Raw genomic sequence first — 18,695 nt, 5'->3', positions numbered from 1 at the left:
CAGTCATTGCTTGCAAAGGATTCTCTATAAAGTATTATAAAAAACCAATTTATTTATGGTAATGTTAATTTGTCCAATTACTTTTGAGCCCCTAAAATGAGGAGGCTGTGTAGAAAAATGGTTGCAATTCCTAAACGTTTCACAGGATATTTTTGTTCAACGACTTGAATTAAACCTGAAAGTCTTCACTTCAATTTCAAATCCAATATGGTGGCATGCAGAGCCCAGATTATGAAGATTAAATAATTCTGGACCTAATGTGTACACACACAGACACACAGTACATGGAGGTATTATTTATATATACAGTATTATTAATGTGTACTGTATATGGCGGTATTATACATGTATACGTTTTACAGATGTATTATTTATTTATAAAATAAATGGCAGCATTATTTATACGTACAGGATGTACCAGTGTTATTTATGTGAACAGTATATGGTGGCATTATTTGTGTGGAATATATGTAATATTGGAGGGGCGCCAAAACAATCCCACACAGGACATCCTCTAGCCTAAGGCCGGCTTTGTCCATTGGACACCTTTGGTATCCGTCATACAACGAATCAGGTAATGCATTGTGGTTTCCGTCATAAAATATAAATGGAAACCATAACGAAAGTGTGAATAGAGCCTTGGATGGACACATTTTGTTTTCCTTAGTACCATCTGCATATTACTTATTTGCAGGCCCAAATAGTCCCTTTACACCAGTTACCTTGTGTTTGCATAAGAGCAGTGACAACAGAGAAACAGAATCATTTCTCATGGGTGTACAGAGGTATGCTAGAACTTGGCAGAAACACGACTGTGTTGGCAGTAAAATGGTCTAGGGCCTGAATAGAAAAGACACAGAAGCAGATTTATCAGTGTTTATTAAAGGGGCCTAATAACTTACGCTATATTTTGAGGCTACTGATCATGGCCGTTTTAATACATTGGTGTGCCCAGTGAAAAGATGTAATGAATGGTAAAATAATACCCCTATAGTACCCCCACACACAATATGGTGCCCCCACTCACAGTATGATGCCCACATAGTGCCCCCACAAACAGTATAATGCCCCCATAGTACCCCACTGCACAGTATTATGACCCCATAGTGCTCCTACACAGTATAATGGCTCCATAGTGACCCCCAACAGTATAATGAAATATATGAAATAATAAAATAACGACTTGAAAAAGCCTTCATAGAGAAGGTGAAACGTTGCAGTGCATGCTGGATGAATAAACCAGAGTATTTTTTGAGTGCTGCTTCTATCTCTCTTTTTTGAAATAATAAAATAAATACTCACCTTGCGCTCTTCCCACAACAAAAGGAGGAAATCCCTCTGCAGGTCTCCTCCGATTTGTTTTTGTTCGGCACAGACAGGCATGATGATGTCATTGCGTCGCGCCTGTCTGAATCAAGCCGCTCATGACAGGTGTCACATGGTGAATGGTGGAGCAGGGAGCTGACGGCTCCTTGCTTCCCCATGGTATCCCCTGCGTCACGTCCCGTCGCGAATAGTCCTGCTGAGAGCTGATGGTTCCCTGCTTCTCCTAAGTTTTCAACTGTATCCACATCCTGAGGACATGGATACAGTTTGACGATGAATGGTACTGATTTTCAGTCGCAGAAATTTCTGCAACAAACTCTGATACATGTGAATACACCCTTAAAGGTATGTCAATACGGTTTGAATTTTCTGCGTAAAACTCTGCAGCAAATCTGACCCAGATACTGCAGGGAATTTCGTCTGAAAGTCCACACCAAATCGTGTGTGATTTGGTGCAGACATTGGGACAGATTTGCCATTGCGGGCACTGGATGAGGGGATAATAAAAGGCCATACTCAACTCCCCCTGGTCTCACATAGCGATGCGTCACTCCTCCCAGGGCTGGCGTCAGTGCTGCCATCCTTCTGGGATAACGTTTTCTCCCATGTAACCTCAGCATCCTGTGATTGGTTACAGCGGTCACATGGGATGAAATGTCATCCCAGGAGGCCAGCAGCACTGAGACCAGACGGGAGAATGAGTGAAGCATTGCTATGGGAATGCCAGTCATTCACTTTGCTGCTACTGTAATACGCTGTGGATTTTACACAATGCAAATCCTGACGTAAAATCCGTAAGGCTGGGTTCACACGACCTATTTTCAGGCGTGAACGAGGCGTATTATGCCTCGATTTACGCCTGAAAATACGGCTCCAATACGTCGGCAAACATCTGCCCATTCATTTGAATGGGTTTGCCGACGACCTGTAATTTACGCGTTGTCGTTTGACAGCTGTCAAACGAAGATGCGTAAAATGACTGCCTCATCAAAGAAGTGCTGGACACTTCTTTGGACGTAATTTGAGCCGTTTTTCATTGAATTCAATGAAAAACAGCTCTAAATTACGGCCATCAATGACGCCTCGCAAAATGCGAGGACGAACAATTACGTCTGAAATGATGGAGCTGTTTTCTCCTGAAAACAGCTCCGTAATTTTAGACGTAAATGCAGTTAGCGTGTGCACATACCCTAACAGTTACATGTAAACGTAGCCTCAAGGGGTTTCCTGGTTTTATGTAAATGAAGTTATACAACATTCTGATACTTGAAATAATTAAAAGTAGAGGACATAACTCATTTACAATTATACAACATAGTTTGTTGAACATTTGTAAGAATCACAATGCCGGTAAAAGGACAGCAATTCATTACTTGCTACCACTAGGATTAATATCCTGCACAATAGAAGTTTTGAAAACAAGTTAAAGGGGTTGTCCAGTCTTATGCAACCTTATAATACACTGTGTGTTTAAGATCTCTAAGGGTATGTTCACACGCAAACTCAAAAACTTCTGAAAATACGGAGCTGTTTTCAAAGGAAAACAGCTCCTGATTTTCAGACGTTTTTTAAGCCACTTGCGATTTTCACTGCGTTTTTCGCTGCATTTTTTACAGACGTTTTTGGAGCTGTTTTTCGATAGTCTATGAAAAACGGCTCCAAAAATGTCCCAAGAAGTGAAATGCACTTCTTTTTTGCGGAGGTTTTTTTTACGCACCCGTTTTTCAAAATGGCCGTGTAAAAAAACGGCCCGTCGGAACAGAATGCCCCTTTTCCTAGTGAAATCAATGGGCAGATGTTTGGAGGCGTTCTGCTTCCGATTTTTCGGCCGTTTATGGCTCGGAGAACGGCCGAAAATAAGCCTTTTGAACATACCCTTATTGCTGTTAGTCAACAATCTTGTTTACAACCAGAGGCTGAAAAACAGTCCTGATTATGCCCAACTGACACTGCGATGTTACAAGAGACAGCTTCACAGGATTGTGTCAGTATTCAGGCACACATCTTACGGCTGAAATTCTTCTGGCAAAGTATACGAATGGGATATTTTATACCCCATTCACATGCTCGGGAAAATATCCACATGAAGTAATGAACGCACTGCGGATTTTACAATTTGAGTGTAAGCTGCAGATTTTCAGAAAAATCCATGCCAAAATTGCTTATGGATATGAATATAAACATTAAGGCTATAGACCAGGGGTCTCAAGCACGTGGCCCGCGGGCCGCATGCGTCCCCTGGGCCTGTCATCTGCGGCCCGCGGGACACAGAGCCGCTAGTATCGGCTCCGCTCCGAGACTCTGGAATTCTCTGACATTGCTGTCCATATATGAACAGCGATGTCTGGGGCTTCCCCAGAGCCGGAGTCCCGGGCAGAGCGCTAGTACAGGCTCTTCACTGGGACTCTGTGGAATTCCCTGACATCGCTGTCAACATATGGACAGTGAGTCAGGGTCTTCCCCAGAGCCGAGTCCCGTGCAGAGCGCTAGTATCCGCACTGCTCCGGGACGCTGTGGAATTCCTTGACATCGCTGCCCATATATGGACAGTGTGTCAGGGTCTTCCCCAAAGCGGAGTCCCGGGCAGAGCGCTAGTATCGGCTCTGCTCCGGGACTCTGTGGAATTCCCTGACATCGCTGCCCACATATGGACAGTGTGTCAGGGTCTTCCACAGAGCGGAGTCCCAGGCAGAGCGCTAGTACAGGCTCTGCTCTGGGACTCTGTGGAATTCCCTGACATCGCTGACCATATATGGACAGTGTGTCAGGGTCTTCCCCAGAGCGGAGTCCCGGGCAGAGCGCTAGTATCGGCTCTGCTCCGGGACTCTGGAATTCCCTGACATCGCTGTCAACATATGGACAGTGAGTCAGGGTCTTCCCCAGAGCCGAGTCCCGTGCAGAGCGCTAGTATCCGCACTGCTCCGGGACGCTGTGGAATTCCTTGACATCGCTGCCCATATATGGACAGTGTGTCAGGGTCTTCCCCAGAGCGGAGTCCCGGGCAGAGCTCTAGTATCGGCTCTGCTCCGGGACGCTGTGGAATTCCCTGACATCGCTACCCAAATATGGACAGTGTGTCAGGGTCTTCCCCAGAGCGGAGTCCCGGGCAGAGCGCTAGTATCGGCTCTGCTCCGGGACTCTGTGGAATTCCCTGACATCGCTGACCATATATGGACAGTGTGTCAGGGTCTTCCCCAGAGCGGAGTCCCGGGCAGAGCGATAGTATCGGCTCTGCTCCGAGACTCTGTGGAATTCCCTGACATCGCTGCCCACATATGGACAGTGTGTCAGGGTCTTCCCCAGAGCGGAGTCCCGGGCAGAGCGCTAGTACAGGCTCTGCTCTGGGACTCTGTGGAATTCCCTGACATCGCTGAGCATATATGGACAGTGTGTCAGGGTCTTCCCCAGAGCGGAGTCCCGGGCAGAGCGCTAGTATCGGCTCTGCTCCGGGACTCTGTGGAATTCCCTGACATCGCTGCCCATATATGGACAGTGTGTCAGGGTCTTCCCCAGAGCGGAGTCCCGGGCAGAGCGCTAGTATCGGCTTTGCTCCGGGACGCTGTGGAATTCCCTGACATCGCTGCCCTAATATGGACAGTGTGTCAGGGTCTTCCCCAGAGCGGAGTCCCGGGCAGAGCGCTAGTATCGGCTCTGCTCCGGGACTCTGTGGAATTCCCTGACATCGCTGCCCATATATGGACAGTGTGTCAGGGTCTTCCCCAAAGCGGAGTCCCAGGCAGAGCGCTAGTATCGGCTCTGCTCCGGGACTCTGTGGAATTCCCTGACATCGCTGACCATATATGGACAGTGTGTCAGGGTCTTCCCCAAAGGGGAGTCCCGGGCAGAGCGCTAGTACAGGCTCTGCTCTGGGACTCTGTGGAATTCCCTGACATTGCTGACCATATATGGACAGTGTGTCAGGGTCTTCCCCAGAGCGGAGTCCCGGGCAGAGCGCTAGTATCGGCTCTGCTCCGGGACTCTGGAATTCCCTGACATCGCTGTCAACATATGGACAGTGAGTCAGGGTCTTCCCCAGAGCCGAGTCCCGTGCAGAGCGCTAGTATCCGCACTGCTCCGGGACGCTGTGGAATTCCTTGACATCGCTGCCCATATATGGACAGTGTGTCAGGGTCTTCCCCAGAGCGGAGTCCCGGGCAGAGCGCTAGTATCGGCTTTGCTCCGGGACACTGTGGAATTCCCTGACATCGCTGCCCAAATATGGACAGTGTGTCAGGGTCTTCCCCAGAGCGGAGTCCCGGGCAGAGCGCTTGTATTGGCTCTGCTCCGGGACTCTGTGGAATTCCCTGACATCGCTGCCCATATATGGACAGTGTGTCAGGGTCTTCCCCAAAGCGGAGTCCCGGGCAGAGCGCTAGTATCGGCTCTGCTCCGGGACTCTGTGGAATTCCCTGACATCGCTGCCCACATATGGACAGTGTGTCAGGGTCTTCCCCAAAGCGGAGTCCCAGGCAGAGCGCTAGTATCGGCTCTGCTCCGGGACTCTGTGGAATTCCCTGACATCGCTGACCATATATGGACAGTGTGTCAGGGTCTTCCCCAAGGGGAGTCCCGGGCAGAGCGCTAGTACAGGCTCTGCTCTGGGACTCTGTGGAATTCCCTGACATTGCTGACCATATATGGACAGTGTGTCAGGGTCTTCCCCAGAGCGGAGTCCCGGGCAGAGCGCTAGTATCGGCTCTGCTCCGGGACTCTGGAATTCCCTGACATCGCTGTCAACATATGGACAGTGAGTCAGGGTCTTCCCCAGAGCCGAGTCCCGTGCAGAGCGCTAGTATCCGCACTGCTCCGGGACGCTGTGGAATTCCTTGACATTGCTGCCCATATATGGACAGTGTGTCAGGGTCTTCCCCAGAGCGGAGTCCCGGGCAGAGCGCTAGTATCGGCTTTGCTCCGGGACGCTGTGGAATTCCCTGACATCGCTGCCCAAATATGGACAGTGTGTCAGGGTCTTCCCCAGAGCGGAGTCCCGGGCAGAGCGCTTGTATTGGCTCTGCTCCGGGACTCTGTGGAATTCCCTGACATCGCTGCCCATATATGGACAGTGTGTCAGGGTCTTCCCCAAAGCGGAGTCCCGGGCAGAGCGCTAGTATCGGCTCTGCTCCGGGACTCTGTGGAATTCCCTGACATCGCTGCCCACATATGGACAGTGTGTCAGGGTCTTCCCCAGAGCGGAGTCCCGGGCAGAGCGCTAGTACAGGCTCTGCTCTGGGACTCTGTGGAATTCCCTGACATCGCTGTCCATGTTTGGACACACGATGTCTGGGGCGTCCCCAGAGCCGGAGTCCCGGGATAAGCGCTAGTATCGGCTCTGCTCCGGGACTCTGTGGAATTCCCTGACATTGCTGCCCATATATGGACAGTGTGTCAGGGTCTTCCCCAGAGCGGAGTCCCGGGCAGAGCGCTAGTATCGGCTCTGCTCCGGGACTCTGTCGAAGCCACTGACATTGCGGTCCATACATCGACAATGATGTCAGGGGCTTCCCCAGAGCAGGTCCCAGTGATGTCAGGAGCACAGCTGGAGTCCCAGGAAGAGCCTACTAGCTCTCTGCCCGGGACTCCAGCTCTGGGGTTGCCTCTGACATCTCTGTCCATATATGGGCAGTGATGTCAGGAGCAGAGCTGGAATCCCAGGCAGAGTGCCAGAAGCGGCTCTGCTTCGGGACTCCAGCTCTGGGCAAGCCCCTGACATCACTGTGATAGCATCTGCGGAGGGCACTGTGGCAGCATCTGCAAAGGACACTGTGGCAGCATCTGCAGAGGGCACTGTGGCAGCATCTGCGGAGGGCACTGTGGCAGCATCTATGGAGGGCACTGTGGCAGCATCTATGGAGGGCACTGTGGCAGCATCTAGAGTGGGCACTTTGGCAGAATCTACAGAGGGCACTGTGGCAGCATCAACAGAGGGCACTGTGGCAGCATCTACAGAGGGCACTGTGGCCTTATCTAGGGGTGTGTTGCATTATCTACAGAGGGCACTGTAGCAGCATCCACAGAGGGCACTGTAGCAGCATCTACAGATGGAACTGCGGCAGCATCTACAGAGGGAACTGCGGCAGCATCCACAGAGGGCACTGCGGCAGCATCCACAGAGGGCACTGCGGCAGCATCCACAGAGGGCACTGCGGCAGCATCCACAGAGGGCACTGTGGCAACATCTACAGAGGGCACTGTGGCAGCATCTACAGAGGGCACTGTGGCAACATCTACAGAGGGCACTGTGGCAGCATCTACATAGGGCACTGTGGCAGCATCTACAGAGGACACTGTGGCATTTTCTTGGGGTGTGTTGCATTATCTACAGAGGGCACTGTGGCATTATCTACAGAGGGCACTGTGGCAGCATCTACTGAGGGCACTGTGGCAGCATCTACAGAGGGCACTGTGGCAGCATCTACAGAGGGAACTGTGGCAGCATCTACAGAGGGAACTGTGGCAGCATCCACAGAGGGAACTGCGGCAGCATCCACAGAGGGCACTGCGGCAGCATCCACAGAGGGCACTGCGGCAGCATCCACAGAGGGCACTGCGGCAGCATCAACAGAGGGCACTGCGGCAGCATCTACAGAGGGCACTGTGGGAACATCTACAGAGGGCACTGTGGCAGCATCTACATAGGGCACTGTGGCAGCATCTACAGAGGACACTGTGGCATTATCTACAAGTGGGTGTGTGGCAGTATCTGCAGAGGACACTGTGGCATTATCTACAGAGGACACTGTGGCAGCATCTACAGAGGGCACTGTGGCATTATCTACAAGTGGGTGTGTGGCAGTTTCTACAGAGGGCCCCGTGGCCTTATCTACAGAGGGCCCCGTGGCCTTATCTACAGAGGGCCCCGTGGCCTTATCTACAGAGGGCCCCGTGGCCTTATCTACAGAGGGCACCGTGGCCTTATCTACAGAGGGCACCGTGGCCTTATCTACAGAGGGCACTGTGGCCTTATCTACAGAGGGCACTGTGGCCTTATCTACAGAGGGCACTGTGGCCTTATCTAGGGGTGTGTTGCATTATCTACAGAGGGCACTGCGGCAGCATCCACAGGGGGCACTGCGGCAGCATCCACTGAGGGCACTGTGGCCTTATCTCGGGGTGTGTTGCATTATCTACAGAGGGCACTGTAGCAGCATCCGCAGCACAGAGGGCATTGCGGCAGCATCCACAGAGGGCACTGCGGCAGCATCCACAGAGGGCACTGCGGCAGCATCCACAGGGGGCACTGCGGCAGCATCCACTGAGGGCACTGTGGCCTTATCTCGGGGTGTGTTGCATTATCTACAGAGGGCACTGTAGCAGCATCCACAGAGGGCACTGTGGCATCATCTACAGAGGGAACTGTGGCAGCACCCACAGAGGGAACTGCGGCAGCATCCACAGAGGGCACTGCGGCAGCATCCACAGAGGGCACTGCGGCAGCATCCACAGAGGGCACTGCGGCAGCATCCACAGAGGGCACTGCGGCAGCATCCACAGAGGGCACTGTGGCACTATCTAAAAAGGGGCTGCCCAATCTTGACGTGTGTCTGCTAACTGAGCTGCCGGACTGTATTTAGCGACACTTAAACTGGAAAGCTGGATTGTTTAAATAAGCACGCGGAGAAATCTCTAAAATTTTAAACCTAGCGATATTATTATAGGAATGTAATATTATTATTATTATTATAGTAATATAGTGTTATAGTAGTTCAAATAACTAATTGATTAACAATAATTGTGTATTGTATCCAATTTGAAAGTAATGCGGCCCGTCAACATACCATTTTTTCCATATGCGGCCCACTTACCCGGCCGAGTTTGAGACCCCTAATATAGACCCATGCAGACGTTATCCGTCTGTACTAAGTCTATATGGGTACTCAGCTTTCTTGTTTACATCCAAAGGCTGAAAACAGGCGTAGCTAGGGGTTTAGCACATGGGGGGGGCACGAAACACATCTGAGTGTACACAACCTAGTGGGCCCCCAATGCATGTTTACAACTGCAGTGGCTTACATAAACAGCATTGTTTTCTGTGCTACTCTGTTTCTGTAAATTTCCATAGAAGTGAATGGGTGTTACAGAAACAGCGAACCATAGTGAGCTATGCTGCTTCCGTAACTTCTACGCTTCTTTCGTAACTTCCATTCATAGTATAGTGCCTCCCCACACAGTATAATGCCCCTATAGTGCTTCCACAGTATAATGCCCCCTCAGTGACCCACACATACCGTAATGACCCTATAGTGCCTCCACACACATGGTATAATGCCCCTATAGTGATTTCACACAGTATAATGCCACCATAGCTGCACACACAAAGTATAATGCCACTCCCACAAAATATAATGCCCCTATAGTGTCTTCACACAGTATAATGATTACGAAGAAATAGAATTTACAATTTCTGCGTTCAAATAACTGAAAGTAGATAAATCCGCCTGGAAAAGAACGCTTAAAAGACAATTTTAATATTAAATCCTTAAAATAGGCTAGACTAGCCAATGTATTCCTAAAGATACCAGGCTAACCAGGAAGGTAGAAGCTAGATAAGGGTACCAATAAGGAGTAGTAATCCACCTAAAGTTCAATTATTGTAGCATTCCCACAGAATCCTAGCTGAAAATATATAACACCTGAATATAACACTACTGCTATAGGTGCTGCGCTGTTATCTATGAGTGTGAATGCACACTACCCGTACGTGCTGGTGCTCATTTCAGTGTTAATGCACACTGTGTCTTAGGCTTTATTCAGATGAACGGGAATTACGTCCGTGCAACGCGCGTGATTTTCACGCGCATCGCACGGACCTATATTAGTCTATGGGGCCGTACGGACATGTGCGTGATTTTTACTCAGCGTGAGTCTGCTGAAAAAAAGTCACGACATGTCCGTTCTCGGGGCGTTTTGCGCGAATCACACACCCATTGAAGTCAATGCGTGCGTGAAAACCACGCATGAAGCACAGAAGCACTTCCGTGCGAACTGCGTGATTCGCGCAACAGCTGCCAAAAGGATGAATGTAAACAGAAAAGCACCACGTGCTTTTCTGTTTACAAACATCCAAATGAAGTGTCATAATGATGGCGGCTGCGCGAAAACCACGCAGCCGCGCATCATATGCTGCTGCCACACGGAGCTGTTAAGTGGCTTTTGCGCACGCAAAATGCAGCGTTTTTGCATGCGCAAAAATGCCACGCTCGTGTGAATCCAGCCTTAGGTGTTGCTTTTTCGCTATTGAGTGTGAATGTACACTCTGCTAGGTTTCAGATCTTCATTCAGTGTGAATGCACACTCTGCTAGGTATCAGATCTTCATTCAGTGTGAATGCACACTTTGCTAGGTATCAGATCTTCATTCAGTGTGAATGTACACTCTGCTAGGTACAGATCTTCATTCTGTGTGAATGCACACTCTGCTAGGTATCAGATCTTCATTCAGTGTGAATGCACACTCTGCTAGGTACAGATCTTCATTCAGTGTGAATGTACACTCGGCTAGGTATCAGATCTTCATTCAGTGTGAATGTACACTCAGCTAGGTATCAGATCTTCATTCAGTGTGAATGTACACTCTGCTAGGTATCAGATCTTCATTCTGTGTGAATGCACACTCTGCTAGGTATCAGATCTTCATTCAGTATGAATGCACACTCTGCTAGGTATCAGATCTTCATTCTGTGTGAATGCACACTCTGCTAGGTATCAGATCTTCATTCTGTGTGAATGCACACTTTGCTAGGTATCAGATCTTCATTCAGTGTGAATGTACACTCTGCTAGGTACAGATCTTCATTCTGTGTGAATGCACACTCTGCTAGGTATCAGATCTTCATTCAGTGTGAATGCACACTCTGCTAGGTACAGATCTTCATTCAGTGTGAATGTACACTCGGCTAGGTATCAGATCTTCATTCAGTGTGAATGTACACTCAGCTAGGTATCAGATCTTCATTCAGTGTGAATGTACACTCTGCTAGGTATCAGATCTTCATTCAGTGTGAATGCACACTCTGCTAGGTATCAGATCTTCATTCTGTGTGAATGCACACTCTGCTAGGTATCAGATCTTCATTCAGTATGAATGCACACTCTGCTAGGTATCAGATCTTCATTCTGAGTGAATGCACACTGATGGCTCCCTGCTCCAGCATTGATTTCAACTGTATCTATGTCCTGAGGACGCCAATACAGTTGAAACTGAGACATGCCATTGCCATATCAGTGGGGCCGGAGCCAGCGCCCCCTGCCCCCTGCTATCTACGCCTCTGGCTGAAAATCTGTCCTGACTCCTGATCATGTCCAACTGACACTGCTATGGGAAGGTCCACACAGAGAAGCGCTTACCACAAATCAGTGCAGTTTTAAATTGTCTGTTAATGGCTGCACGATTTTGTAGCTAAACAGCAGTTTGATTGTTAATGTGGGTAAAATTGCTATTTAGCTTCAAAATCGCGTGGCCATTAACAATCAATTTGAAAACCATGCCAATTTGTAGTAAAACCACAGGCACAGTTTTTGCCCGCACCACATTCACCCAGCGGTCGCCACCTGTGGTGGCCCTATCCTAAGGGTATGCTATGTTTAAATCTTATCTAGGAAATCCTCTGTGTACTAAACACATCAACTGTAGCAAACTTTTACAAACATTTCCTCAGCAAGTTGCATAAAAAGTTAATCTAGCCTTTGGGAAATGAAAGACAAGCTGGTAAAAGTTTGTTTTAAAATGTTATTGTTTTAAATAGCTTTTTTGAAACTATGTGCTAATGGTTGACTGCATAGGACATCTGTTGTTAGGATCTTTTGTCTTTCCCCATGACAACACTTTCAGTCTTGTGCCTCAGCAGTTAAAGGGGTATTCTAGTTACAACAAGTTACCCCCATAACTGTAGGGTGAGGGGTAACTTGCTAACTTGCTGATTGGTGGGTGTCCGACAGTTTGGACCTCCACCATTTACGAGAACGGGGACCCCCAAAGTTGCCAGAACCCCAAGTTTAAACCGAGGGGCAGGTCGCTCATGCGCACTGCCGCTCCATTAATTCTCTATGGGAGCGCCAGAGATAGCCCAGTGCAGTATTCTGCTTTTTCTGTCGCTGCATAGAGAATGAATGGAGTGGCAGTGCGCATGAGCGACCTGCTGCTCGGTTCAAACTTAGGGTTCGGGCAACTTCCGGCTCTCCGTTCTTGTAAACGGTGGGGGTCCGAGCTGTCGGACACCCACCGATCAGCAAGTTACCCCTTACCCTAAGGATAGGGGGTAACTTGTTGTAACCGGAATAACCCTTCAATTGCCGTCAAATTAACAATATACCTCATCATACTTCTGTTTATACATGTTTATTTTCTGTTTTCTAGCCGATGCTGAGCACTTCAAAACACATGGACAAATCATTTGCTTATACGTTCCTTCAGCCTTGGCTTGGATTAGGCCTTCTAACAAGGTAAATTTGTAAACATACTGTCACAGCAGCGGGGTGTGGACCCACTGGTCTGTACCGCGTAGCGGGATAGCAGCTGGCCAAATAGGTACAATGCAATGTCTATAATGCAGAAAGGGTACCTGAGGCAATGTAGACAGTAGCGGTGGATACAGGCTAAAATGAGGCTCCGACAGCAGCACACACCCTGCAACGTGTGTCACAATAGATGCAGCGGAAGACACAACACGACTCCTGACGGCACAGAGGCACGGTAGCACGGGATACAGGGTACAGGCAGCAGGAATGGGTAACACTGGGAACTGGAAAACACTAGGAGACCATTTGCAATGACAAACTTAAGGAAACACAACAACGCTCAGGCAAGGATAAAAGAGGTCAGAACCCCTTTTATAGTCCAGCAGCATTCTGGGCTAATTGCAGATATACTGCAACTGTTCGCGCACTGGCCCTTTAGGGCTGTGCACGCGCGGGCACACACACCCTGCGGGAGACAGTCTCTGAACCAGGAAGTGAGTGTCGGCGTCTCTCAGGAGGGAGATAACAATGAGAACTCACTTGTCCATGGCCGTGGCCGTCAGTTGGTAAGTCAGAACGACGGTCCGCGGTCATAGACGTTACACATAATTAGAGATGAGCGAACTTATGAAAAGTTCGGTTCGGCTGGTTCAGCGAATTTCACGAAAAAGTTTGATTCGGACCGAACTAGTTCTGACCGATCCTGTAATTTCCGTGCGCCGAGCATGGTACTGTCCAGGGTGCTGAAAGAGTTAATGGGCTGCACTAACTCTTTCAGCAACCTTGACAGTACCATGCTCGGCGCGCGGAAAATACAATTTTAATGTAATAAAAAAAAATAAAAAATACGTTCATACTTACATTCCTCCTGTCCGGCCTCCAGCGATGGCGTTTTATCCATGTTGCCTCTGCAGCCAATCACAGGCTGTAGTGGCGGTCACGCACGTCACGTGACCGCCTCTGCAGCCAATCAGAGGCTGCCGCGGCCTCTGTAGCCAATCACAGGCTGCCGCGGCCTCTGCAGCCAATCACAGGCTGCAGCGGCCTCTGCAGCCAATCACAGGGTTTGTTTGTAATCGGTTACCGTAGAGACACACATTGTGTTTTTAACTGGGCGTGTTTATGTGTATGACGCTGACCAATCAGTGACCAGTCAGCGTCATACACTCCTCAACATCTGTACGCTCCTCTCCTGAAATATTCTGTGCTGCTGTGAACTCTGCTCTTACCATTACGTAGCTCTCAGTCTGTTACCTCTCCTCCACTCCTGTCCTCAATAACACCTTCACATGATTGGCAAGTCACCACCCCGCACAAGATCCGCACGCTCATCTCCTGAAATACTCTGTGCTGCCTTAAACTCTGTGGACAGGTCAGGATTCTGTTTCTTTTAAATGCTGCTGGGGAACCCGCTCGATCCACTATATAAGGCTACGCCTCCATCCTCTTCTGCCCCAGTCACTTATTCCCAAGCACTGTAAACTTTCAGATTGGTTGCGCTGTGAATATTCGGAGAATGTGATTGGTTTATGTGCAGGGTAATGAACATACAGCAAGCAGTAGAAGACTGACTAAGGGCTGAGCATTTCATTGAATTCAGTCTTCTACTGCTTGTCAGCATTTAAAAGAAACAGGATCCTGACCTGCCCACAGAGTTTAAGGCAGCACAGAGTATTTCAGGAGATGAGCGTGCGGATCTTGTGCGGGTGTTATTGAGGACAGGAGTGGAGGAGAGGTAACAGACTGAGAGCTACGTAATGGTAAGAGCAGAGTTCACAGCAGCACAGAATATTTCAGGAGAGGAGCGTGCAGATGTTGAGGAGTGTATGACGCTGACTGGTCACTGATTGGTCAGCGTCATACACATAAACACGCCCAGTTAAAAACACAATACACGCCCAGTTGGACATAACAAAAAAAAAACACCCAGTTGTCCATTTCAAAGCTCATTTGCATATATGCACACGACTGTAAAAACTCCCGTTATTACGGGTCGTATTTACGACCCGTAATAACGGGCTCATAGACTTCTATTGGCCACGGGTACCTTCCCGTTTTCTTACGGGAAGGTGCCCGTGCCGTTGAAAAAGATAGAACATGTCCTATTTCATGCCGTAATAACGGCACGGGCAGCCCATAGAAGTCTATGGAGCTGCCGTAATGACGGGCGACTACATGTGTGCACCCGTCATTACGGCAGCGTTGTTAGGCGACGTCAATAATAGTCACTGTCCAGGGTGCTGAAAGAGTTAACTGATCGGCAGTAACTGTTTCAGCACCCTGGGCAGTGAATTCCGATCAGAATATAGAGTAACCTGTAAAAAAAAAAGACGTTCATACTTACCGAGAACTTCCTGCTTCCTCCAGTCCGGTCTCCAGGCCGTTGCCTTGGTGACGCGTCCCTCTCTTGACATCCAGCCCGACCTCCCTGGATGATGCGGCAGTCCATGTGACCGCTGCAGCCTGGGATTGGCCTGTAATTGGCTGCAGCCTGTGATTGGCCTGTGATTGGCTGCAGCGGTCACTTGGACTGAATCATCATCCCGGGAGGTCAGACTGGAGGAAGAAGCAGGGAGTTATCGGTAAGTAGGAACTTCTATATTTTTTACACGTTGATGTATATTGTGATCGGAAGTCACTGTCCAGGGTGCTGAAACAGTTACTGGCGATCGTTTAACTATTTCAGCACCCTGGACAGTGACTATCTCCGCCGGGTTCGGTCAAAACGTGTTCGGCCGAACCCGGTGAAGTTCGGATTCGCTGCGAACCGAACTTTTCCCGATGTTCGGACCGAAACCGGGTTCGGTTGTCCCGGTTCGCTCATCTCTACACATAATCTCTTATTCTGTTAAAGAGGACCTGTCTCTTCTACTGATATAGGAACATTCTGTTTTAGTAAACAATTGTATTCCCCCTAAAATAACTTTCTTGAGCATCTTTTCTCAGGACTCTGAATTATACTGTTCCTCTACTATTCCTCTTAGAAATTTATGAATAAAATTGACAACTGAGTGTTAGCAGTTAGGGGTATGTCCATACACAGACTGACAATGTCCAATCAGTGCTGACAGAGTGAGACTGTGAAGGGATACACCCCTTTGACAAGGCGAATGGAAACACCCAGTTGTTAATTTATTCATACATTTCTTGGAGAAATAACAGAGGAACGGCACAACACAGAGTTCTAAGAAAATATGTTCCAAAATCGTTTTGTTTTTTTTGGGGAATACAAGAATTTACTAAATTAGAAATGTCAGGAGAGGCAACAGGTCATATTTAACTTATGCCCCATGCACACGAACATTTTTTTGCGGCCGCAATTCCCCCGACAATCTACAGGAGAATTGCGGCCCCATTCATTCCTATGGGACCATGCACACGACCGTGGTTTCCACGGTCCGTGCATGGCCCCGGAGCCCGGACCGCAGAAGGAACGGGCAAGCCCTATTACGGCCGTGTTCTGCGGTCTGGGCTGATTGAAAATAATGGCCGCGGCCATGTGCACAGCCCGCGATTTGTGGGCGGCTCGCGGGTGACACTCCACTGCTGGCCGACCCGAAAATCACGGCCGTGCACATGGCTACGGTCGGGTGCATGAGGCCTAAGAGTTCAATAGCTGCCACCTTGCACAATTTCAAATATAAAGGTGCAACCCTATTGGTTCTTGGACTTGCTGCTTGCTCATTTGATAATTGAGGAACATCTTAGGAACAGTTTAGATTTCTATAGATCTATAAAATAAATGCTTTTCTGTTATTTGGTCTAAGGGTATGTTGAGATGGACTCCACTTTGAAAATCTGCAAAAAATTTACTTCATGATTATACATTACAAAACCTCATTCACACATAGCAGATTTTTCTGCTATGTATTTGATGCAGAGTTTCAAATCCACAGCATGTGTACTAAGTCCTGGATTTGCTGTGGATTTCTGTATAAATACACACACTACTCCCACATTGGTTTAAGAGTGGCGGAGATCTAGCTTCTGGGGCACTGTATCTATAATACTAGATGTTTCCCAGGTTGCCAACCATCTATAAATTTATAAAGAGTCCATTAGAATATTGGTCTTTTGGCAAATGTCCATATAAAAATAAGCATCTGTGATTTCCTTAGAAGCTGGGTGGTTTCTGCTGAACCACACTGTCACGAAGGGTCTGTGGACCCACTGGGCCATACCGCCTTGGCGGTAAGGCAGCTGACCAACAGGGCGCAGGGCAATGTCTATAGGTCGTATGGGGTACCTGTGGCAGGTCAGACAGTAGCAAGGCAGGCTCGGCTTGGACTAGGCAGCAGGTAGACGTCAGACGAGGTGAAGCAGGTCAGACGTGGAAACAGCACGACATGACTTTGGCACAGCACAGTGCTCGACCAGGATGGTATGGAAATGAAAGGAACAGGAACAGGAACATGAACTGGAACAGGTACAGGAAACACACTAGGAGGCCATCACATAGACAAACTAGGGAACACAACAACGCTCAGGCATAGAAGCTGGGGGCTGGACCCCTCTTATAGTTCAGGGTACTCACGGGTCAAGGTTCATCAGAATGTCCGGTGCGCGCTGCCCCTACGGGATTCGGCTGAGGCGAGTGGACGCGAGCGCTGGCGTCTCCTGAGGAGGAGGCTGGGGCCAGCGCCTGCCGACTCGTGGCTGCGGCTGTCAGGGGGAGGTTCGAGCCGACGGCCCGCAGCCTCGGACATTACACACACACACACCGGGCTGGTTATGAGATTTTGTACCATGACACGGTGTGTGTGTGTGTGCTATAGTAATATAGTAATGGTTGGTATTATGTCTGGTACTATATCTTATGGGCATTATTGATAGCAGTTTCGAAGGTGAGAAGAAATGCACACTGAGTTGGCTTGACTCTGATATAGACATATACGGTAATTATAGATGTAATTATTTAGATGTATAATTATATTTCTCTATTGGAATTGTTTATGATTTTGTTCTATAAAAACAAAAATGTCTGTCTGTGTCTTTTATTTTAACTAAGGTAGGCAAACCTGGATGCAAAGTTGTTTTTTTTCCTAGATTTCGACATTTGTAATTAATTGAGCACATACACAGCAAATAATCCACTGATTTAATTGAATACTCCAGTGATTTTTTTTTATTGTGGCCCCTGGTTTGGAAAGTACACCCGGTAAAAGGCGAGCAGGTAATCCTCTTACCGGACATTGTGTCACGTCAAACAACCAAATAATATGATGTCCCATGTAGTTAGTAGATAGATTCCTTCCTCCTTGAACATCATGTTTGGTAAATGTAACTCCTTAGAGATTTATAACATGTTTTTAGGCATGTTTTCCTAGTATTTAAATTTTATATTTAAGTTATTTTTGTCTATTGTAAACTTTCAGCACTGGAGATAAGTGGCGTGTCAGAAGAAAGATGATAACCCCATCGTTCCACTTTGCTATTCTTTCGGAATTCCTGGAAGTCATGAACGAGCAATCAAAAATCTTGGTGGAGAAGCTCAACAGTCGTATTGGCAAAGGATCTTTTAACTGCTTTATGGACGTCACTCTTTGTGCTTTGGATATAATATGTGGTAAGTGACAGCCTTGATAACATGTTAAAGTGGTTCTCCTGTTGCAACATCTTTGATAGTATAGAGGTAAACACACTTACCACATTTCCCTTCTTCCTGATACAAAATTCTGTATTCCCAAAGTTCTCACTTGGTTTGGTTTTAATTAGGCTATGTCCACATCTGCGTCATGACTTTGGATTTGTGGTACTTCAAATACTTTATTTTTTGGATGATTTTGGAAGCGTCATATGACGGACCCCATTGACTTATAATAGGGTCCATTGGAGGTTCTGTTTGGATGTCCATCATTTTAACGCAGGAATAGTGCTGCATGCTGCGCTATTCTTGCCGTGAAATGTGAAGGAACT

At 48.2% G+C, this 18,695-nt stretch overlaps 1 protein-coding gene across 1 annotated transcript in view; it reads left to right on the top strand.

The window, feature by feature from the left end:
- Positions 1-18,695, top strand: part of LOC142751644 (cytochrome P450 4V2-like) — an 82,684-nt gene that overhangs the window by 23,809 nt on the left and 40,180 nt on the right. Inside the window, exons 3-4 of the mRNA XM_075860159.1 lie at positions 12,679-12,764; positions 18,155-18,345. Of these exons, the coding sequence (XP_075716274.1) occupies positions 12,679-12,764; positions 18,155-18,345 (277 nt within the window). The remainder of the gene's footprint in view (positions 1-12,678; positions 12,765-18,154; positions 18,346-18,695) is intronic.

This window comes from Rhinoderma darwinii, chromosome 1 (assembly GCF_050947455.1).
Source record: "Rhinoderma darwinii isolate aRhiDar2 chromosome 1, aRhiDar2.hap1, whole genome shotgun sequence".
Classification (NCBI taxonomy): domain Eukaryota; kingdom Metazoa; phylum Chordata; class Amphibia; order Anura; family Rhinodermatidae; genus Rhinoderma; species Rhinoderma darwinii.
This window is presented reverse-complemented; position numbering and strand designations above follow the sequence as displayed.